The sequence below is a fragment of the Mytilus trossulus genome, chromosome 10 (genome assembly GCF_036588685.1).
Source record: "Mytilus trossulus isolate FHL-02 chromosome 10, PNRI_Mtr1.1.1.hap1, whole genome shotgun sequence".
NCBI classification, from domain to species: domain Eukaryota; kingdom Metazoa; phylum Mollusca; class Bivalvia; order Mytilida; family Mytilidae; genus Mytilus; species Mytilus trossulus.
In genome coordinates this window covers 70438833-70464225 of record NC_086382.1, presented here as the reverse complement: position 1 = coordinate 70464225, position 25393 = coordinate 70438833, and the positions used below count along the sequence as shown (strand labels likewise).

Below are 25393 nucleotides of genomic sequence, written 5' to 3'. Positions count from 1 at the left end.
TTCAGGGGCGTGAGTTTTTGATAACATCAATTAGAGATGATATTCATAAAGCTCAGAAACGAATGAAAGATTTAGAAACTAGACACCATTTTGAGGAATATGAGAAAGAAAAGGATAGAATGCAAAGGTATGGAATATTTATTGTAGACTTCATTGAATATGTGATTCCTTTTTCAAGTAAAAAAAGTCGCATTTGATTTTTATTATGTTCAATAAAAAAAATAAGCCAAAGTTTGAAAAAAAACCGGAAGATTTTCGTAGTTGGAAGGAAATTTAGAAGGATTATGTATTTTTGGCTAATCGTAGACATCTTTTATACTGCAAACACAAATATTGTCATCGCATTTTTCTTTAATACAAGTAAATTTTGAAAAAATGTTTAAATTTTTGTGTTTGATGTGGTTTTGTGGTACTGATCAAGGGGTTAATGTGCAAGAGTTATGATATTGAAAACTGGATGATTAATTGTCACTGGTATATCTATTGTCTTAGTACAAACATTACTGTAAGTGGCGACATTCATCATTGGGGAAACATTTAACAACATTAAACCACAATAAACAAATTAAACAGATGGTGATTAATTACAGGCTTTCAAAAAAAATGTAGTTAGACATTAGTGGAAATTATGTAATGTCAAAACATAGCATTTTTGAATATAACTCCCAAGAATGTGTACAATATGATGGAACTCATAGACAACAAATAGCCTTGTGGAACAAATCTTCATAATATAAGTATTTACCTAGTGTTTTACAAATGATAGAAGTAGTATAACAGTTTAGAAAGTCTTGGAGATTTATGAGATCTTATAGACAGAAAAAAAGAAAAGTACTTTAAAAACCATTTTGGCGGTAGATATTATATTACTGTATTTTGATTTTTTTGTTTTTAAATTATGTATATTAATGAAGGAAATGTGTTTCATTGCAAACAGCACAAAAGTAGAAAATACCGTCTTGATATGAATGACTCGCATGCTTAACAATGTGTAATATATACAGAGGCCTCCACTGTTTGTAATTTGACTTGCTATTTAGCACATGACTCAATACATATGCTGAATAAACAAATGTTAGTATTTAAAATATGGCTTGAATTAGAAATGGTCAGTACAATATTTATAAACCAACCTTCACTTTATAGACTTGAAAGAAAATTAGAAATATTTGAAAGAGAAAGACAAGAAAGACAGGAGAGGCTTCAGAAACAACAAGAGAGAAAACAGAGAGAACATGATGAATATTTACGGAAACAAAAGGTTTGTACTAAAAAAATACTGTAACTTATTTATTTATTTTTTGACTGGAAATTAAGAGGGTAAATATTAGTAGTTGTTCAAAAAGGTTTGTCAGTTGAATGAATTCAACCAGAAACTGATTGGGGTAGAATTATATTTTAGGTAAATTTTATTGAGTTTACTGCTGCCAAGTCAACATCTGGTATAAAAAAACATCTACATCAATACAGATGTAAATTTTCTTCTCAGCATTCTATTGCTATAATAAAGAATAAATCACAAATGTAAATTAACTAATGACCCTCAAACAAAGCACTATCAGTAAGAACTATAATGTACAAAGTAATTTTTGTTCACAGAATCTATCAAAAGTATGAAGTAATTGTTTTTCTGTCTGTAATTGGTCTTGATTTCTCAATGGTATCCATGATTGCCTTTAGTTAGTAAACCTAAAAATAAAAAAAAACAAAAATTGAAAAATTTGAATGATTTAATTTCTTTGGAAGCTGTGTTTTTATGCGTGAAAAACTGCCAAGACAATTAGACCAAACTAGAATAATTTCTATTTGGGAAATAAATTTACAGCTTAGGAATGAAATACACCTAATTTATGAGACTAATTATGTTTTTGTAGAAAGAGCAGATAGATAATTTAGTGAGTAGTATTGATCAATGCACTTGTGTGGAAACTTATCAATTATAATAGTGCTGGTATGGTCAACATGAGTTGTCTCTCCTTAAGTTTATCCATCAACATATCTAGGGCTTTACTTTTTACTAATTGACATTTTAATTTACTGTATGGAAAACATATACAAGAAGATATATATTCAATTATGAATACATTATAATTCATGATACTGTGGATTCACTGTTATTTGTTGGATACTAATTTTCGTGGGTACAGGTGAACAACAAATTTAAATGTTCAATGAAATATAAATTCCTTTAAAATTGTATCCACACTTTGTCACATATCCACAAAGTGCAAAGTTTCCGCAATCTACGAAAATTGGTACCAATGAAAATGAATGAAATCACAGAAATAACACTGTACTAACATTATGCTTAGATAAGGAGGGTCAACTCTGATATAAGCAGATGATCAGCTTGTAAACCCATATATAGTTTTTCACACCAGATTTTCCAGCTACAGGGTTAGGTTTTCACTCACTTCCACAATGGTGATCAAGCATCAACCTTGTTTTAATGCAAAATGAAGAATAATCAGCAATATAAGTATTAATTACGGGACTGACTCTCTCATTTTGAGGTGTTGAATACATAAAATAACAACACATGTTTACAAAATTACGCCATGGACTTTGAATGTGACATAAGAATATTTATTCCAAGTGTTGAATTGATGTAAAAAGTAAGGTAAACTGAAATATTATCATTGTAGCAATCATCATTAAGAAATACTTTATAACATCTATTGTATATTTGATATACTTAAGTCATTAGCTTATCAACGAGAGGGAATAAATGTTCACACTTCTTTAAAAGGATATTTGTATTTATGTTGTAGGAGTTACGAGAGAAACAAAGACAAGAATATGAAGCCAATAAACGTGTTCATATACAGGAAGCTGAGAAACTACAGCAGAGAAAGGAGGAGGAGCTTCAAAGGAGAAAGGAAATGGTTAGTAGGCAAGATTGATTTATGAGAGAGAGAGAGAGAGAGTTATTTGGTTTCATAGGAGAAGGAGTTAAGATGAATGTGAAGTATGCAGAACAGATGTAGTTTTGGATTTGTTATAACTACAGAACTAAGCACTTTCTCTTTGTCACTTAAGAAAATTGAGGCTGTTTCATTGCAAATTCCACCTATTAATTAAAATTAATGATAGGGTAAAAAAAATCAAATAAAACCTGATAAAGTCCACAGACATAAGTATCTTATAATAACCTTTTTTATGTTGAGATTTGTATGCTGTGAATTATATCAGAACACCTAAATGTGTTATACTCATCTAGTTCTTAATTTAAACATATTTTTTGTAAGATGAAAAAAAGTGTTTATAAAAATATAAAAATAAAGAGATGTGGTATGATTCAATCAGAAAACTATCCAACAAAGGTTAAATGAAGTGGATGTAACCAATTATAGGGAACTATACGACCTTCAACAATAAGACACTCATACCGTAAGTTCGGCTTTAAAAGGCCTCAACATAAAAATATGAAATGATCCAATTTCGAAAACTGAGCCTTATTTAGAACAAAACAGTTTGCGAAAAACTAATAACTAACATGAACCAATGACAAATGCTAAACTGTAGGCTCCTGATTAAAATGGCTCAACTCATCAGATGGACACAAACAGAAACACATCTGACAAAAACACAAAGCAGACACGACCTGGCACCTATACATCCCTTAAACAAAATAATATAAAATGTTTTGATAATTGTAGGAAAGAGAACAATTACAGAGAATGCAGGCTCAGAGGGATGCTGAGGAGGCAGCACTGAGGGCAGAGGCTAGGAGACGTGAGGAGGAATACAGACGGGAAGAGATGGAACGACAGAGGGAGAAAGAACGACAGGAACAAAGAGAAATAAGAGTTAATGAAGAAAGAAAGAGACTTGAAAATATGTCAAATAATAGTCACACAGGTTATCAACCTTACGCAAACTTGCCAGCTCAGTCACAGTTTGATAAAGGAGCCCCTCCTCCTCCACAGAGAGGAACGTCGTCGTATGAAATGACTAATCAGTCATTTGGAAGTCGTTCTAACATTCAGACCAATGTTCCAACTAATAATGGAAATAATTATCGTGGAATGTCTACGTCACGTTCACATCCTGGACCCGAAATTAGTGCTCCACCTGGAATGAATACGAAAAAATCAGTTTCATTTAATACACAACCAGACACTCATTTGTATACCCCTCATGGTTCTCAGTCATCATACAGAACATCGTCAGTTTCATCCGACACAAACAATGTTAGTTTCGAACAAAATATGCCATTACCGAGTCAAAATGATTCTGTGTTTAATAATTCACCACAACAAAATCATGTGGAACCTAAATATAGAACATCAGAAAATACCCCCAGTGTTATTGGTTCACAGGAAATATACAGAGATCCTAGAAACCGAATAGCAGCTCAGAAAGAGGCTAACATTAAAAAGGGGCCTGGGGCTGAACGAATGTCATTTAGAGATAAAATGAAATATTTCGCTGCAGAAGCAGGAGAAAATACTCCAAAAGAAAAACCAAAAGCTTCACGGACATTGAGAAATATAGAATCTCAGTTACATAACGGACAGTGATCAAATATACAGAGGACAGTTTATTTTTATAAAGGCATTTTATTGGATTTTTTAAGTTGTCAGATTATTTCTTTTTAGTATATTTCCAGTATGTAAATAATGAAATACAAGACTATAGACACATCATATTGCACACAAGGATTTTTTCATGTACTTTGATTAAAGGTGTTGCTAAAAAGAAATAGTTCTGATGTTATTTCTCTAGAAAAAAGTTTCGTGCTTTCATAGAATGAAGAAAAATTTGGTGAAAATTTTGCTTTGAATTTTTCTAGAGAAATCATAGATTAATTATATATATATAACATGTGATTTGATAAGTGTAGGATATTATTTGTCAACTTTTATATTACACTGTTACAGATTGTGATGTTTTTACTTTGCAAAATTATTTTACTTTATATTATTTGGGATGTTAATTTTAATATGAAATAGTATTTTTTTTTTTTTTAATGTGAATGGTTGTTTGAATGAAGGTTGTCACTGCTGGAATATTTGTTTCTTATTTACTGTTGTAATGTCATGTTAATCATGAATATAATTATTTTTAATATGCATAATTATATATACAAAATAATACAAATAAGCATTAAATCTTATACAGAGATTATTATACGGGAAATGTTCACAATACTTTTTACATTGACTGCTATATTCTATTTTCTATTAGCAACAATATTGCATTAAAAGAATTCCTTAAACACCGTGTCAATGAGGGTTAATAGCATACATCTGATTATTAACAATATTTTAAAAAATATCTGTAAGAAAATTTCTCTAAAAGGAATACAATGAAAGGAAGTCAGAATTTATGAAATTATACATTTAAGATTTTTTTGCCCTTAAATATGCATTTTTAAGAGTGCCTTTTTTAGTCACAATTTTGTTCTTGAGTACAGCAAATAATGTGTATCATTCTATTTTATTATGTAAATACAATGCATTTTATTTATCAAACAGAAATTTGATTAGTTGAACATTATACAAGTACCAGAATAAGTGTGTAAAACATGGTAAAAAAATGAGTGAAATGTCTGAAAATTTATTTGTTGAAAGTGAAATTGAAAGGTTGTTATTTTATATATTGTTTTTTTCTCTTTCTTTTAAAGGTGTATATAAGTATAATTATCATATGTATATATGTAAATAAGAAACAAATTTTAAGACATTACATATATATATTATATATTCCACATACATTACATTTCCATCGTTTACATTCTATAAATCTATATATGTTATAATAGTACTAAATTTATGCACCATTATCAAGCTTTTGTATTTTATTTACTCCTTTGAAGGAGCACCTTTTAAGAAATTATGGATGTAAGATCAGGATATGAAGGTTGTAAATCTATGTAAAATGAATATGTGTTTCTTAATTATATGCATTACATAACTGTCCACTTCAAATTAGTTTACTAGTATTTTCCACATATTCTCCCATACATAATTATGAATTTTACCAAATTAACAGTTTCAAGTCACATGTCTTGGATAGAAGCCAGTGACAACACAATAAAGTATCATTATAAAAAGATATGATACATAAATTAGAATTAAATAAACTTCAATATTCAGGACAAGTATTTTTTTATTCTCTCCTTCATGGAACACACAAGCTGTACATTTTATTTATTGTTTTGGTATCTGAATTTGATTTACCCTGTGTAATCTGGAACACCTGTACATTGTAAATCAAGGTGTCCATACTATACAGGTAGTATATATTGTGACATAATTTCATATTAACCAAGTTGTTTAACAACTGCATATCTCATATCATGTGCTAGGTTGGTGAAGTATAGGTTTATTTATGCAGTGCTAGGATACCATGTAGACATTGGATTTACACAGTAGAATTTTATTATTTTTGATATTTGAATTTAGGAAAGTTTATAACTACAATATGGAATAAAGAAACTTGTTTTATAGTTCAAATGAAAATAAAATTTTCAAATACATGTAATAGGTCAGATTAAGTGTGATCAAATTCTATATTAGCATATTTAGATAAATTCAGTATTATAAAGATACGTTTACATTTCCAGTTTATGGAGATTTATAAACAATATAAACTGGTTTAAGTTAATTTTATATGCAGAAACAAATACACCTTACTAAATACTTAGGGAGGACTGAAGATTGTACCATTTCTCCCTGAGATAAAACTTATATTTTGTAGTGTTCATTTAAACATAAACTTGAAGGTATTCAAGAAAATTATTTAAAATAAGAAGAATTCATGTTATAGTTTCTAATGCCATTTTCTCTATTTTTTCTATACTAGTTTCAATCCTTTCATTGTTAGCACCTTTTGCTTTTGATTGGACAATGTATTTCTTTATTGTTTGTCTTCCAGTCAAATAATTATTTTTCTCCAAACAAATATATCCTTTAAATTCAAAGCATTATAAATGAATAATAAAATTGAAATTAACATAAGACAAACAAATAACTTATAGGCAAGGAAGGAAGTTATATTCAGTTAAATTTAAGAATGAAATAACAGTTTGAATAACAATATTCACAATTACAAGCATGTCCTTGCTTCCCTTTTGTCATAGATGGTGGAATGATATACGACTGACTACCTATCTTGCTTGTAAACATTACTCTTCATGCTTGCCAAAATTATTTCGGATTTTCTTTTTATATATGTGAATACTAAAAATAAATGTTCACTTTTGCAACACTACAGCTCAGATATTTGATAGTCATCTAAAATCTGCATCAGTTTCCCAATATGATTACATATCCAGATTTAAGTTCCATGTAATAATAATTGAATAAACTGACCACCAAATTCAATTGAATAAGATATGACTATTTTACCACATATCTCACCATAAAATTTAATTCTACAATGTGATTTTGTTACCACATATCTGACCATAAGTTTCCACAATGTGATTATTTGACCACATATCTGACCACAAGTTTCCACTATGTGATTATTTGACCACATATCATTAAAGTACATGGTTGTGACACTCATTCATTGGTTGTGAACTTTGTACATGAAACAAACATGTTATTGATACTAGCAGTAATACTAAATAAAAATATAATATATCAATTCTTCTTTATTTATTTTATGATAATAAACTCATCTTAGAAACCAGGATTAAAATTTTATAAAACATTTCATTTACGTTTCATCTACAAAAGACGCATCAGTGACGCTCGAATCAAAAGATGTTAAATGGACAATAAAGTAAGAAGTTGAAGAGATTATGACTGCCAAGAATATTATACAAAAGTGCAACCATCTTGTCTGTCTGTTGGTCTGTCTGTATGTTCAGCCCTCCATACAACAAACATTTTCATTGCTATTTTCTCAGAATCTGTTATACATAATTTATTCATATTAAAATCAGCAGCTCAACAGTGATAAGTGTAGTGTATGATCACTTTTCGGATTTTCCTGTTTTTTAAATAATTTTTAATGTGTAGAATTGACATTGAAATATTTTGTCACACTTTTCTCACAACCTCTCAACAGAATGACTTCATATATGGTCAGGAGCTCAATAGTGATGAGTTGTTAAGTCTGTTTTCAAATCTGTCACCCTCCTACTTTTGTTTTCCAATAATGCTAAGTAGTGCAAAACTTGCGCATTCATGTTGAATTAAGTGTTTCATACAAGTCGGCAACAATTTTCATATAATATGTGATGAATCTTACTAAACATCTGTGATCACATGTACATTTACACAATGCCCAAAGAAAATAACTTCTGTTTGCAAAGAGACACTTCTTTTTTGCCTTGAGATTTGAAAATTAAAAAAAACGAAAGTACCAAACTCCCAGGAAAATTCAAAACGTGAAATCCCCAATCAAATAGCAAAATTAAAATGTCAAACACATCAAACGAATGGGTAACAACTGTTATTTCCTTACTTAGAACAGGCATTTCTATAATACTTGTTCAGGAGGATATATAAATTAGAAAAGTTGGGATTGTTAATTGAAAGGACATCATCAAAACATCCGAATGTGAAATTAAATGATTTGGATTCTATGATTTTCTTGTTTTGGACAAATGTCTGAAGGACACTAACAATCTAATAAAGACATTTTCTTTTCACTTGTTGATCATAGAAATTAAAGAGAAAAAAATGCTTTCGTCGATCTAAACGAGGGTAGGGTTATCAAGAAAGGAATATACCCATGAGACGGTGCAACATAAGGAGCAATGTTGGAAAATCAAAACAACATAACATTGAATGCATAATGACCTCCGAAAAAGATGAGTTTTTTGTCAGCTTCAATGAAAATTACTCAATTGCATTATTGACACATATCTCTATATATTTATATATATTTGGACTTATTTAGAGCGCCGAAAATTTCGTCTTTACGAGGTATTGGATAAACGTTCTTTTTCATTACTTCATTTATCCGTCCACAATCGATACACAGTCTAATAATACAACAGTTGATAATGTGCCTACCGTCCGTTGTACTCACATTTCTGTTATGTTCTCTTACCCCGGTCCTTTCCTTTTCTCCCCATGGTTGAAAATTCCTTCGATTTCCTCTACCACTTCATTTTTCTCATTTATTCTTTTGTGAATTCATTTAAATCTTATTATCTCTCAGAATGTTACTGCTGATCGAACTTTTTTAAATTCTTATTAAATACATGTATTATTGCATTCCTATAAATAAAGGCAACAGTAGTATACCGCTGTTCAAAACTCATAAATCCATGGACAAAAAACAAAATCGGGGTGTTAATGTTATTTGTGGAAATCCCCGATTGTTCACGGTTTGATAACATATCAAAGCTATTGAAGTCTGGGATTAAGCCTTTTATAAAATATCTTTATACACACAACTTTCAGGTTTCTCTGCATGTCTGGATATGCACGTATTACTATTTAGTCATGTTTCTGATACAAAATCTTCAATGTTTTGTCCTCTGCTCCAGTATGCTTACATGAATATAACGATAATAACTCTGTTGGCATGCATCATTTTCGTAAAGGGTCACATAGTGTTAGATAATTTCACTTTTTAACTTCATCTGAGGATTCGTACAATTCAGCTGTGCGGTCTCGTAAATATCCAGGAAATAAAGAAGTTTTCATATCAATCCTCCATTTCTTTGCAGTTACAACTCTTTTCAAGCTTAACCAATTATTAATTTCTTCATTTTTTTTAGGTTATTCTTTTAAAAGGAAACATAAACATGATACGGGGAATATTATTTGATTGGAATATGAAACTAAGATTTAAACGAAATTTTTTTGCAAATTAAGGGACCCTCTATCATTAACTCAAATTTGGTTCATTTATTCCTTGAAATATTGATTATTCTTTTGAAGAACTGCTACTGTCTGCAATGGTGTGATATCAAGTTTGTTTGTACATTATACTGAAAATAATTTGACGTTATTCATGAGGGATACGTATCAGTGTTTTGTTTTGATTTTTATTTTACAGCCTTAATTTAGTTTAAGTTGTTGTGATTGAATGCAGTAACATTTTACTGTACTAAAATATATTTGTTTATTAATTTAATATGCATACGAAAAGTGATTTTATGCTCTTGATGTAACTATATATTTGCTTTGAATTCTACATCGGAACAAGAACCCTTTTCAGTGATGGCACAGTTAAAGGTTAAGAAGGAAAAGGATTACGTCAAATTAGTTTGAAAACCTTCATGGAATTTTATAAAATTTGGTCAGAAATTTGTTTATGCACAACTTTTTGGAATTTTTGGTCCTCAATGCTCTTCAAATTTGTACTTGTTTGACCTTTTAACTTTTTTAATCTGAGCGTCACTGATGAGTCTTTTGTAATCTTGGTACCTTTGATAACTGTTTTGATAAAAAAAAAAAAAAAAAAAAAAGTATCCAGAGTAAAATATTGTAAATATTAATTTTCACGTTTCAATATTAAACTGATAAATAAACATATTTTTTTTACAGTTAACAAGTAGATATAGTCTGGTGTTAAAGTTTGTTACTTATTAATGACTTTTTTGTAATCTTGAGAGAGTTTTATGAAACTTTTGAAGCAACATTTTTTTAACAATTAAGAGATAATGTTTGAAGCATACTCTTGAAAATATAATTGTTTTAAGTATTTTTCTGAAAGATAAAAGAAGGGTTACATGATACATTTGCAAACCTTCTTGAATTGTGATGACACTTTTACAGAATAGATATACGAAGATGTGGAATGAGACAACTCTCCAGCCAAATAATGATTTGTAAAAGTAAACCGTTATAGGCCTTCAACACGGAGCCGTGGCTCACACCGAACAATAAGCTATAAAGGGCCCCAAAATTACTAGTGCAAAACCATTCAAACGGGAAAACCCACAGCCTTATATATATTAAAAAAAAACGAGTAACGAGAAACACGTATAAATTACATAAACAAACGAAAACTTCTGTACATCAGATTCCTGACGTAGGACAGGTGCAAACATTTGCAGCGGGATGAAACGTTTCAATGGTACCAAAACTTCTCTCTTTTTCTGAAACGTTAATACAACATCACGACATGGAAACACACGATAAAATATCAATTGGAAGGCTTGGTTTTTAACTATTTTGTTTCACTTCGCCTTAGCTTTGGAGCTAGGTATAAATATTAATTGCAAAAATTATCAGCAATTGTTAACAAGTTCTTCGTAAAAAAATTGAGGAAATAATACATTTTGTTTTAAAGTTATCCCCCCTTAAACATCGATTCTCTTTTTTTCATTCTTGGACTATCCTATTTAATACCATAGAAAAGATGGCAGAAAGATACCAAAGGGACAGCCGAACTCATCAATCGACAATATACTGACAAAGCCATGGCTAAAAATGAAGACAAACAGACAAACAATAGTACACATAACACAACATAGAAAACTAAAGAATAAACAACAACACGAAGCCCACCAAAAACTAGGGGTGATCTCAGGTGCGCCGGAAGGGTATGCAGATCCTGCTCCCTATGTGGCACCCGTCACATAAGCTGTGTTAAGAATGTATACTGCTGTTGTTGTAGCAAAAAATCCTATGTCCATATTATCATAAATTTGTTTAATGTTATCTTGAAACTTGAATGAGCGAAATAAAAAAGTAAACGGAAAAAGTGATCAGCATAATTCAATATTTAAATTCGACAAACTGTTTTGGGGCATTACCCCAGAATCCTATTTTTTTTTAATATTATGCCTTTATTTATAAATGGCAAAATTCCTGAGGTAGAAAATAAAAATATTGTAAAAAGATGATTGATAAATATGACAATAGCATCACTTACAATAAGTAAGATATAAACGAATATTCACAAGCAAAAGTATCAAAACATCATGCTTTTTATTGTATTTCATTCAGTAAAAAAACACACATCAGTGTCTTTTTGAAATAATGGAATACTTCAATTATAATATCACTTCACGCATGCATGCACACTGTTCCAGCTTATCTGAAAGTAAAGATTATAAACATCGTACGAGTTCTATTGTTGAGAGCAAAAATGATAAGCAGAACTTGACTTTTTAACCGAATATGGGACCATACAATTACGAAAAGTCAATTGGATACCTCAAATCAGCCCATTGTTTGTAGTAGTATATATTTGTGATCATGGTAATTGTTAAATAATTCTGATTTCTGATCATTTGAATTTATATCGGTGTATAGTTAATATGAAATACCTTTCTGTAATACTACTGGCTAGCTGTTGCTATACTGCTAGATGTATCTTACCACCTTACCACGAGTGCGGTGAGTTAACTATGCTTATGAATAGGTTTAAACATTATATTGTAACAAGTGAACTAGCTATATGTTTAGTATTATCTTCATTTGATATATACAAGGTACTTTGAAAGATTGGTACTGGATCTGAAATCTTCTATTTCACAAAGACTAATTGTGTTTAAGCAAGTAGTATTTTCTCATACAATTCTAGTATAACACGACAAATTAGAATACATACTAGTGTGCTCAGTGTTAATTGATAAAACTATTCTACTATAAGAAGTAGTAATACCCCCCATTAAAGGTCCTGAAAATGTGTTTTTTTTACGAAGAAAATCTTCTTTGCAATGTATTAATAACTGTATTATTTTTGAAAGTATCATAAAAATAATTGTATAGCAGCTTCATATTTACAAATATACTGACTTTCAACAGCAATAGAATTCATTTTAGTCCTTTGTGTCGAGAAATGGCAAGGTGAGGTGCTACCGTTAAATTTCCTGAAAACATTCATACATTTGACCAAATATGCCAAAAATAAGTTTTGAAATATTTACCCTACGTTTTTGACGTCAAAAATAAACCGCTAAAGAAAACCGTTTAATTTTTTAACATCGTGTTTTTATCAAATTTTCATTCATATTCTAAGGGTCAAAATTATGAGTTGAAAATAAGCCCTTCTATAGACAATTGCTTATGAATGCAAATAATAATTTGTCTTTCGCCAGGACCATTCGTGTCATAAAGCTTCAAAGTACGAATTATGTTTAACCCTAGGTTTTGTACATCAAAAGAAGAATGCCTCATTACTAATAACTGATAAAAGTCTGCTAATTTTTTTAGCCCATAACTTCTTTAACTTATTCCTTACAGTATAATTTTATCTAAGACACTACAATCTTTTGAAAACGATTTACGTACCTCGGTCTTATGTCTTAGCAGACTTATAACAAATCATTATGAACAAAATGATGTATGGTGTGTTTTTAAAATTTCTACCTCAATTTTGACGGCTCTTTACTTTTGATGATACTATGCCGCTAACGTGGTTTATTTAATAGTTGTAATGGTCTATGATTTTTATAGATTACAGGCATAGGCTCAATGAACTAATAAGCAGATTTTGAGATTTACCAACTATTCCGGTAATCCAATATCATGACACCCAAATACTAGTAGTCTGACAAGGAAAAAAGTGCCGCCTTAACCTACTTTTTAATGTGATAGCTCTGTTTCTTTGTTATTTATTTTCACTAGTCACATTTCATTTTGCACTCATATGATAATTAGAGTCCTAACGGAGAGTGCGTTTATGCATTGAGGAACTCTATATTGGCAAGGATATATTTTTGTAACTATTTTCTTACTGTTTGAAAAAGAAAAAAGAAAACTATGACAGTCACATATGTTATGAGGACTGAGCGGCTCAAACAGGTGATCTGCCTTAACTTATTCATGTTTAAACTAATAAGTACTTTACGTACTAACTAGAAATGTGTACTTTTTCATAATGGCATTCTTATTAACGTTTAAGCTCAAACATTCAGTAGTTTTTTTTTAAAAGATAAATATTAAGATATATTCTAAGGATATAAACATATAAAATACCAATGACAAATCGACGCTTGTTGATATTATCAAACCTTTCGTATTTGCGCTACCATTATCTGGTACATCTCTTTTTCCAGGTCCAAGTACATCTCATAGTAAAACTGGAGTATTGAAATCTTTGGATATTGGTTGTGCTGGGTTAAGTGCTCATAATGCTTGTAAGCTAAAGCGTGGAACAGATGTGTCAATAACAACAAACTTTACTTCAAGTTAGTATTTAAAGATATTTAGGTAGGTAATTTTCAATTAAGCAATCGTTGCGGCAACATTAATGTAACTGAGGACAACTTTCTGTATTCGCCGAATTTTAAGAAAAATTAAAACAAATATTGACTTATTCGTAGTCAAAACAGTATTACTCTTTTATATGGCGATCGTGACCGTTCACAATTTTCTCCCAAGAAACCACCAAAGTACAAATATGAGAAAACAATTATAAAGTGGTATATGGAAAATCAAGCATTTTGATCATGATAAAATTGAATTAGTCTGATTGAGGGAAATAACTGTGTTATTCACATTCAGTTCATGCACTACTGTGGCCAAGTAAAACATGCTATTTCATGCATTTATCAATATAAATAAAACCTACAATTGTATATTTCTCTTATTCTTTGTGAATAAATGATGAAAGTGATGGTATGAAATTATGGAGATAGACAAATAAATGTCAACAAAAGTTTTTTTTTAAACCGGACCTTATGTAGATATGAGAATCAAAGAGAAGAAAAATCTATCAAATCATCATAACGAATTCATGGAAGTCGTACAAAATCACAAACATCTATTTTCTAAAAGAATGTCAAGAATGTTAAACATTTTAATGCATTTTATATATAAATGAAATATATAATTCGAAAGTAAATAGCACAGCCGTTAGAAGACTTTGTATTGCATACAAAAGGTTTTAACTATGGGATACACATTAACATTTAGGGATCACTCATTGCATTCCTACATCGTTAACTAATATTGACATTGTTTCGAATTCCCTTTTGGTTTTTACAAAACGAAAAGTTTATCAAAAGTCTCATGTATTTTCCTTTTAGATGTTAATACGAACAAAGTAACAACAGTGGTTCATGGTATACTTAATGGTGTCGCTGAAGTTTTTCTTCACCTACTTAGCAAGGATGGAGAGGAAGGTGTGCGTTTTAACGGAGTCACCGAGGACGCTTGCATAAGCAATGTTAACCATTGTAATATAACCAAAGGGGAGATTATCCACTATACCAATACATTGCCTGTCGACGTCCATTACCCGCTGGTATGTTTGAGTTTAATCAATCGTTAAACTGAGGTTTTATATGAAATGTTTAAAGTCAGAAAGATAAACAAATATAAATCAAAATAACATAAAAAGATACCAAAAAAAGAGAAATGTCAGAGAAATGACGAGACAATACAAAAGGTCAGACACTGAGACAATTCTATAAGCAAAAGGAAGCCATAAAAACACTATTATTTAAAAAAAAAAAATTAAACAGAATGTTGAGGACTTTCTCGAATGCACTAGAAAGGCTAGCGCCTCCTGCTGTCATCTGTCATGTTTCTCTTGCCTGTTGCTGGTACCTACAATTAACTGATGATCTGACATACAGATATTCGACAACTATCAAACAAATCATGTGACATCTATTCATTAACAGTAAAACATATCGTCTTTTTTACCATTAAGAGTCATTGATTCCATAAATTATCACGATTTTTGTTATAAACAAACTATATGTTTTTTTTTGTTTTGGGTTCACATAAATCAAAAGTTTACTATGGAAAGCTAAAATTAATTTCGTCTCTTTGATGAATAGAGTTAATAACCAACCGTTATATATTCTCTCTTTTTTTTTTTATATATATAAGACGTGTATAAGGTGTGAAATCACGGCCAATCTGATCGACAACATTCGAAGGCTTTTATTTAAATGTATTAACCCCCATGAAGTTTTAATACCAATTCAAACATTGACTTTAAACAGTGCTGACATATGTTTCTTTAAGTCAAATGTCTGCTTTACGATTAGTTATACCACTTAACATCGATACTATCTGTTTAAATACACATGACAAAATTTGAGGTTACAATACCCTACTTAATACATTTGTAATACACGACTTTACCCTTAAAACCTACTACGAAACAATGATAATATAAAACGATGCATTAGACTGCCGCATCATTTTCGGAGTTCAGTCAACAGACTCTTAGAACTGGCTAGCCATCATCTGTTCTATGGAAGAGATATCTAAGCATAAACAAAATCATATCTCTATTTGAAAATACGATTTTTGTTCATGTTTATATGAGAACATTAATACCATACCATTTTGCATACAAACTGTAAAGTTTCAATAATGCTTAATTTCACAATATTATTTTAGTCAAACATTCTGTTCATTAAAATCTATTTTCTTTATCGATGTATTTCCATGAACAATGTATCATTAAATGTAATTACCTGTTTCAGCTCCGTTTGACCGTAAAATGGGAAATTAGAGATGACCAGAACAACAATCTAGTTTGCATTAAAATACCAGTTGAAATTGTGAATTAAACCGAGCTTGCTAACATGGTAGAATTTCGATCCCAAATATTGTGTTTACATATGTTTTGCTTTAAAATAAACTGTAAAAATATTAATTATCGTTGTATGAATATGCCATTCTAATTAACAATTGTTTAGGCGACATTATTTTCCAAAATATATTCCACACATGGTCATCTAAAAAAATCTTCACTTTGTCAGTAGAGGTTGATGTGTAAGGTTTGAGTTTCTTAAAAAAAATTTGCGTGATTTCAATTTGTTTTCTCTTACAGATCATTAGAATTTTTGATAATAGTATCACGAATATAAAATAGTCATATTCAAACTCGTTTTTCCAAAATGAAAGAATAATAAAAAATAAATTACCCTCGGGAAGCGTTTTTTTTTTGTGTTTGTACATTTTGATAAAGCAACAAAACACCGATGTCGTTGAAACGCATAAGTTGCAGAAACCGCCAAAAACAATGGCAAAAAAAAAAATAACAATGAGACGATTAACAACAATCCACAACACAGTGGATACAACACTAAACAATATATGCAACACGAACCCAACTAACACAAATTCATTTGTGGGACGTGTCGTGTGTATCGTAGTAAACACACAATAGCTTTGATGTTGGTCTATCTTATTTAGATTGTTTGTAATTGAGTTCCATAAGTATATCAACCAAACCAAGAGATAAAAGAAATCATTCGCCCCATTTTAAGACTTATATCTAGAAACGGATAAGTGTTCATCTAAATACAAGAACCTATGACAAACTAGTAGATTTTTAAAATTGAAATTATCATTCCCCCAAAGTTATTTTACTTTTATATTGCCGTTACAACTTATCTATCTTCTTGTAGTCTGTAATATGTGACTGTTATCGAACATATAGGCGAAACCTATCGTTTTCCAATCGGTTTGAATTGAAATGTTGATTTATATCAATACTATAAATGCGTGCCTTTTACATATGGAGATAAGTTTCATTCGGTGATGTCAACCGTAATTTTAAGCACATTCAAATATGTTCATATGAGTTTTCGCAGGAGTGATATAATTTTCTTCTTCATGAAACGCAGAGGTTAAATATTATTTGCATTTCATAATATTCTAACCTGTATAACAATGTATAATCTGAAACACCTGCCTATTGTAAATCAACATGTCCTCACTGTAAGGTAATAACACAATGCTATATTGACCAATTCAGTTAAAGCAATAAATTGTATCATTTTTAATATTTGCAAACTTTTTTTAATAGATAAAATGTAAATGAAATTTGAAAAAAACCATCTAAAAGGTCAGATTAAATGTGATAAAATTCCATATAAGCATTTTAAATAAATTTAGTACAAATGTATTATAAGAAAGACCTGTTCACATTTCAAGATTTGAAATTTATACACAACATAATTTTTCTCGTTTGAATTGTTTTACATTGGCATTAAGGGGCCTTATATAGCTAACTATGCGGTATGATCTTTTCTCATTGTTGACAGCCGTACGATGACATTATTCATGGAAGCCATATATTTGTTGGCAATTTACACAGGACATGTGCATTGTTGTTCGAATTTCACCCTTAGCATTAGAGACCGATACAATTAACAGAATAGCTCGGCCAGGACATGTGCTTAACAGTTCTAACACATCTATAGCTTGCATTAATTATACATTTCTTAAATAACCATGATAACCGTTAGAAACAAATGGTTATTATTTTTTTTAAACTTTTCTCAACCTTTAAGGGGTACTAGCTACGAGATATATAAAAAATCTAAAGAAAGATTTTTTTTCTTAAATAAATAATAGTTCGCTTTTAGCAATCAAAAATAGTTCAATTTTGTCAAATTACGCGAAGAAACATTAATATTTCCGAATTCACTTGCAAGTGAATCAGTCGACCTCATTACATCCGTGTTCATGTGAACTTCAGTTTAACCCTTAGCTAGAGATTGACAACGCATGCATTGTACGTGTACTGGTTATTTTTTTTAAAGAAAAAGAATGTCAACAATAGAAGTGAAACTACGATAAACTATTTGATTACTTATTCGATCCATATGAAATCATTCTTATACGGTTAAAAACAATGAGAAACATATATGTTTAATCTATAAAATCAAATCAAACAGACCTATAAAAATCTAATTGAACGTGTTGGTTTAATTTATTCATATCTTAATTATGTTTAAATCGCTTATATGGTCATTTGAGGTCAAATCGATAGTTAATTAGATAGCGTCTGGACTACAATTCACACGAAACGAACCCACATATTATCTACCCTCATCAATTGAAAATACATCTTCAAGAAGATCTGAAGACAATGACAAAATCTTTAAAAAAAACTAATATAGCTGCTGATTTTCTATCTTTTATTCGAATGGTAAAGGAAAATAAATTTCCTTTAGACAATATTTTCTTCTTCTTTTCCTAGTGATTCCTAGGTCAGATTTATGTCAAAAAGATAACATAGGAAGTGTGGTATCGGGAAACACCAAAGAGGTTTTGTAAAACTGGCTACAGACTTTTTCACGGTCAATTTTATTTGTGGACCATTTAATATAAGTATTGAGAACACATTACAGAAATCTTGTCGAACGCGGAATGGCCGATCCCCAAGACGGGGGAGTTAATTTTGGAGTTCGAAGTCAAAATATATTATCAGACTTCATCGCCATGGAACTTAATATTCCAAGTTCTGACCTCTGCTTTAGATATATTGGTTCTAACGTTGAAACATTGCATCATGTTCCATGAGGCTGACATGGTTTCCTTAATACAAGATGTCTACTGTACTTTCATTAACATAATATGATTGTATTTCAAATATATCACTTGCACTAGAAAGAACCGATTTGATACAAAATATACCATTTCCCACAAGTTCCGTTAGCCAAACCAATTACACCTGTGAAACAAATAACACCTCTAAATAATGATTTATTTGGTCTTATAGTAGTATTTTCCTAGCCTTAAATAATATCCCATCTGCAAAACCGAAAATGTCTACATCCCATTCTTGCCATCTACCCCTGCTGTTACCTTTTTTCTATCAGTATATAACATAAACTACTCATTTTGTTGGTTACGTAACATATTCAATATAGAATAAAGAAGGCCTGGAGAAGTTGACTTTGGAATATCAAGTTCTATGGCGCTGAAGTCTGGTAGTATCTTTTGGCTTGGAAAGTCAAAATTAATTCTTGCGTCTTGCATTCTTGATGATCGACCATTCCGGGCTCACACAAGTTTTCTGTAATGTGTCCAATACTTTTGGTCCACCCATAGAATATAAAAAAAAACCGTAAAAAAGTTTGGGGCAGTTTTCTAAAACCTCTTTGTTGTTTCCCGATACCACATTTTCGATGCTATTCTTTTTGACCTAAATCTGACCGTCACCGAGGAAAAGAATGAGAAAGTATTGTCTAAAGAAAAATATTTTCTTTTACCATTTGGACAAAAGATAGAAAATCAACTGCCTGATTACATTTTTAAAGATTTTGAATCTCTGTTTTTGAAATCGTTAAGGATATCAGTGTCATGGTCTTTACGTCGAAATGAAGCTGTTTTGTCATTTGAAGAAAAAGATACGGTGAGTGTTTCATTGGAGAGAGTTAATGAATTCGTTTTGGAGTGAGTGCTTTGTGCGGCATGCACGAGTGCTTTTGAGAGGAACCTGGTGATGAACTTTGATTGAGTTTGACTGCTTCGGGCAAATCTTTTATGGAGGTATGATCTGTGATTGTTCTCCATGATTCGGTGCATTGGGACACTGACGTGACTTTTTTCTGACCATGATAGTAACTGAAAAGGAAAAGAACTCATTCTCTAGCTTTAGCACAATATCTTTTGAGTCATTTTTTTACTTTGTATGAAATCAAAACCACATGTCTTATAAGACAAAAAAACAGGCAAAATGAAGTACCTTCAGTTTGTAATGTGTTGTCATAATAAAGTAGATGTGTTTGGTGTTTGAACTAAAAAGTATCAGATAAAGACCGATATATATGCAGATCTAATTTTTTTTATTTTTTTTTTATTAAAAGCCTCTATCCCCCTTAGACGCATCTCGAGCGAAAAACTAATTAAAAAAAATTTGCATATGAAAACTAGGGAAAGGTGCTTTAGAAAACAAAGCACTGAAAACGACTGCTTCTGCTTGCAGGAAATATGATATGTTTCAGTTCTTTCCGTGCAATACATATATGGTACTGAGAGTTCTAAAAAAAAGAAATTTGGAAACTTGAACTTACCTCGATAGTTTTTCTACCTTAGAAATTGCCATCAAATTGTCAAACATAGCCGACGCCCCGCATGTGGCGTTCTACATGGTGTGTAAGTTTCGATTATCTTTTTCCATTCTTTGGCTATTATCTCAATATCATTGAAGCTATGTTATGCATATTAATGTTGTTGTGCCAGAAAAAACGTTCAGATTATCATAGATTTCTTTTAGGTCATCTTGAAACTTGAAAGAGCGAGATAAAAACAAAGTTAACTGCAAAAGTGATCAGCATGATTCACTATATCTTCACTAGAAATCGACATACTGAATTTAGGGTATTGCATCTGAGACTTAGATTGTTATAAGTTATGCTGTTAATTATAAAGGTATTTATTCCTGAGGGAGTAAAGCCTTATCATTTGAAGTTTTTGCAAAAAAGATGATTTATAAATATGACCATATCATCAGTTACAATAAGTTAGATGATAACAAATATTGAAACCCTAAAATGAAAATATATAGAAAGGGAACCATTACCTAAATACCGGTGGCGAAACTCTTGCATTTATGAGTATTGTATGAAATGCGATACGAACTTTGTATTTATATTTACTTTATTCATTTGATCAATTTGTAACAATAGAGAGTTTTGTTCGAAAAAAAACACAACAACGCGAAAGATATTTATTAGGAATTTTACATTAACGCACACATATTTATTTCTGAATCATGCATTTTCGTTCATTCCATTCATTAAAACACATATCAGTGTCTTTAAAATAATGAAATACTTGAATCATAATATCGCTTCATGTATAAACGCAAACTCAATATCAAGCTTAGGGTTTTGCACTTTAACAGCTTATCTGAATGTCAGGATAACAAACATCGTACGAGAACTATTGTGGAGAATACAAATGATAAGCATGACTTGACTTTTAACCGATTATGGGACCATACAGTTATGGAAACTCAATTGGATACAACAAATCAGCCCATTGTTTGTAGTAGTAGTATATATTTGTGATCACGGTGATTATTTAATAATTCTGACTTTCAGATACTTTGAATTTTATACCAATAACACGTTACATTGTTACTATGAAGTACCTTTTTATAATACTACTTGCTAGCTGTTGTTATATTGTTAGATGTAGCGTACCAATTTACCACAATTGCGGGGAGTTAACTATGATTTCAACACTTCGGTGTTGACATGAATATCAATAATGTGGTCATTTTTATAAATTTCCTGTATACAAAACTTTGAACTTTTTGAAAAACTAAGGATGTTCTTATCCCAGGCATAGATTACCTTAGCCGTATTTGGCACAACTTTTTGGAATTTGGATCATCAATGCTCTTCAACTTTGTACTTGTTAGGGTTTATAAATATTTTTGATTTGAGCGTCACTGATGAGTCTTATGTAGACGAAACGCGCGTCTGGCGTACACAAAAACTTATTTTTTTATTAAAACTTGTAATCCTACCCTTCCGGAGCTCCTGTGATCATATAAAGTTTTGGAGGGTTCGTGTCACTCATTCTTTAGTTTTCTGTTCTGTTCTGTGTTGTGTTTTGTTTTTGTGTACTATTGTTTGCCTTTCGGTACTTTTTCGCCATGTCGTTGTTAGTTTACTTTTCAATTATGAGCTTGAATGTCCCTATTGTACTAGCGTCTTTCCTTTAGGACTAAACAATGGATAATGGTAGTTTGCCTCCATTTAGGGACGACATGAAAAAAATCAACGAAGGATAAAAAACTTAATTCAAACAGTTTTTGGGTTTTTCAAAATTAATGCAAGTTTAATTATTTGACATCGATAGTATATACATCCTAATTAGTCAAATAGTCAATCAATGTCTCCCAAATTAAGTTAAGCAAGGGGTTTAGGAAGGCTCATTACAAAAAACCTATTTGAATTATTTTTTTGATGCTACAGGTAACTTTCGATGTCATCCGTTATATTGTATAAATATTAAATATATAAATATATAAGTTACTACCATGTACATACACATAGAAAACCAATGACAAAACCGAAGCTTGTCAAAATTATCAATACTTCGCAATGACAATGCAATTATCTATCATATCTTTTTAACAGGTCTAAGTTAAACTGATAGTAAAGCTGGACTATTAAAATCGATTGATATCGGTTGTGTTGGAGTCGAATCTAACAATTATTGTAGACTACAGCGTGGAACAAATGTTTCAATATCAACAAACTTTACTTCAAGTGAGTATTTAATAAATGAAAAGGCAGGTCATTTTTCAAAACCCAACTGTAAACCTATATTTTATTCTTTAAATTATAAACAAGAAGTAAAGAAAAAAACCTGATCCAATCTTAAAAAGAATAACTCTTTTATATGCCGGCAGGGTTTCCGCTGGCGGTCGCCATTTTCGCAAATTGCGAAAAAATTATAATTGTGGCGATTAAAATTCGTCATTGGCGAAAGAAATATATAACGATTTATTTTCAGCCATCTTGTTTATCTACTTTTTATCGGGTTTCTCTGACCTTACCGATCAGACAATACTCGGAATTCACCTTGAACTTGTTAAGATTTTGACAGAAAATCAATAATCAGCTGATTGCATTTATAGCTATCGACATCAAAGGACTAATTAATAAAGGTGTTGATTGTATGATATGACAAAACGATATTGTTAAATGGATTCTGTCACATGTCACAAAAGGGATATATTAACCACTTTGCGACGCACGTGTTTGAAGCAAAATTTTTACGCTTCCTCTCCTTCTTTTAATGAGAGTCTAGCAAAGAAAATTGTTGTTATGACGAAAAATGTTCAAAAGCAAGAAAGGTCTCTGATTTAAAACTCTATCATTTAACTTTCATATAGGTCATTGCTTTGAATTGGAACTTCAAAGTCGTTGCAGTAACACACGTGTTTCAAGCATTTTGTTTTACTTATTTACGATGCCGGTCTAGAGAAGAAAACTGTCGTTATGAAGAAATCTATTCAAAAGGTTGGCATGAGAGTTACCCTTCAATGTAATGACTACACCTTACACGAGCGATCAATTCTTAGTGATGAGATTCTTCGTTTTGTTGTAAAAAACACTTCCTATTTAGGGGGGGGGGCTGGAAAAAAGGAAAATGTGAGAAAAAAAAATATTTGTGTTTCTTGGCGAAAAAAATAATAAAGTGGCGAAAAATATATTGTTTTGGCGAAAGAGGTGGCGAAAAAAATAATTGACCCAGGGGAAACCCTGTATGCCGGTCATGCACATTCAAAATTTCTGACAGAAAGCAAAAGCAGCTCGTCATATTTAAGAACAATTGTTTTAATCATGTAAAATGATGTTTAAACAAGAAGTAACAGAATGCAGTTTAGATAATCTATTTGGTCGATCTTTGTTGAGTTTGTACCAGGAAAAAGAAACTTTCAATCAGTTTATTAGATTTTAATTTTGTATAATAAAAAAAAAAAAAATTACAAATATAAAGTGTTATACTAGTTGGGTGATTTTGTCTGTAGAAATGGCTAATGATATCGAAATTAAAAAAGGATGCCCCATAGCGTAATGTCAACTGCATCATATTGAAATGTAAAAGAACATGTTTGGATCAAACAACGCATTTCTACACTTTAAACTCATATTTACGTTTGATATGAATATCATTATCCCACCCTTGAAGTTTCAAATTGTAATAACCTTTGACATAGAAAATCAAATTATCAAACCGACTACAAAAACGATATTGAATACATTATAAAGAATCAGCCTCTAATAGTGGTTTATTAAAATCACTTGTATTTTTTTCCAGATGTTAATACGAGCAAAGTAAAAACAGTTGTTCATGGTATACTAAATGGTGTCGCTGAAGTTTTTCTTCGTGTCCGTTTTAACGGAGTTGCCGAGGACGGTTGCATTAGCAATGTTAACCATTAAAATATTACTAAAGGGGAGATAATCCAGTATACAAATACATTGTCGACATCCATTATCCGCTGGTATGTTTGAGTTTAGTTAATAGTGAGGCTGGTTTTATAATGAATGATCAATTGAGAGTGAGAAAGATCCAATACAAAATAAAAAAAAACCCCAAAAAACCAAAAAAATAAAATACATTGTAAAGAGATGACAAAGGAGGGAATAACTGAACCAATGGCGAGACAATATCCAAAAGTCGGACACTGAGACAACATCATAGCCAAACGAAAGACGAAATGACAACAGTCGATAAAACCTGAACAAAAGGTTGAGAAAATTATCAGATTCTCCGGAATGGCGAGCAGCTCCTGCTGTCAATTGTCATATACTCTTGACTAATGCTGCTACCTTGATAATCTTACATACAGATATCCGATCAAGATCAAACAAATCATCATGATATCCATTTTTTTACAGTCGAAAATGGCATCTATTTTACTATTATTTCCAAAGCATCATTACGAGTATCCTTAGTAGAAACGTTTACCATTGTAATATCATGTCAACTGGAGAATAAATACTGCACAGTTTGGATCACACAAATTGGAAATTTATCTTATGTAATTCGGGATATATCAGATGTTTATAATGTGGGATATCAAGGACAATCTGATCTACAACATTTGAAGGCTGTCTTATTTTATGTATCGGCCCGTTAAAGTTTTATTGCCTATACAAATCAGTGCTGACATATGTTGCTTAGAGTCTATTCACTGTCAGATTAGTTTTTCATCACTCAACATCAATAATATCTACTTAAATGAAAAAAGTTAGCTTACAACAGCCTTCATAATAAACAGCTATACCCCTTAA

General features: G+C 30.9%; 2 protein-coding genes across 2 annotated transcripts in view; both read left to right on the top strand.

The window, feature by feature from the left end:
• LOC134688126 (afadin-like) overlaps positions 1 to 7599 on the top strand; it is a 69284-nt gene extending 61685 nt beyond the window's left edge. The window contains exons 24-27 of the mRNA XM_063548598.1: positions 6 to 127; positions 1147 to 1261; positions 2772 to 2885; positions 3660 to 7599. Of these exons, the coding sequence (XP_063404668.1) occupies positions 6 to 127; positions 1147 to 1261; positions 2772 to 2885; positions 3660 to 4523 (1215 nt within the window). The 3' untranslated portion in view covers positions 4524 to 7599. The remainder of the gene's footprint in view (positions 1 to 5; positions 128 to 1146; positions 1262 to 2771; positions 2886 to 3659) is intronic.
• A 4531-nt stretch (positions 7600 to 12130) lies between these two features.
• On the top strand, positions 12131 to 16432 carry LOC134686591 (NPC intracellular cholesterol transporter 2-like). Its single transcript, XM_063546265.1, has 4 exons — positions 12131 to 12263; positions 13928 to 14059; positions 14900 to 15117; positions 16316 to 16432. The coding sequence occupies exons 1-4, from the start codon at positions 12185 to 12187 to the stop codon at positions 16400 to 16402; spliced, it is 516 nt and encodes a 171-aa protein (XP_063402335.1). The 5' UTR covers positions 12131 to 12184; the 3' UTR covers positions 16403 to 16432.
• The last annotated feature ends 8961 nt before the right edge of the window (positions 16433 to 25393 follow it).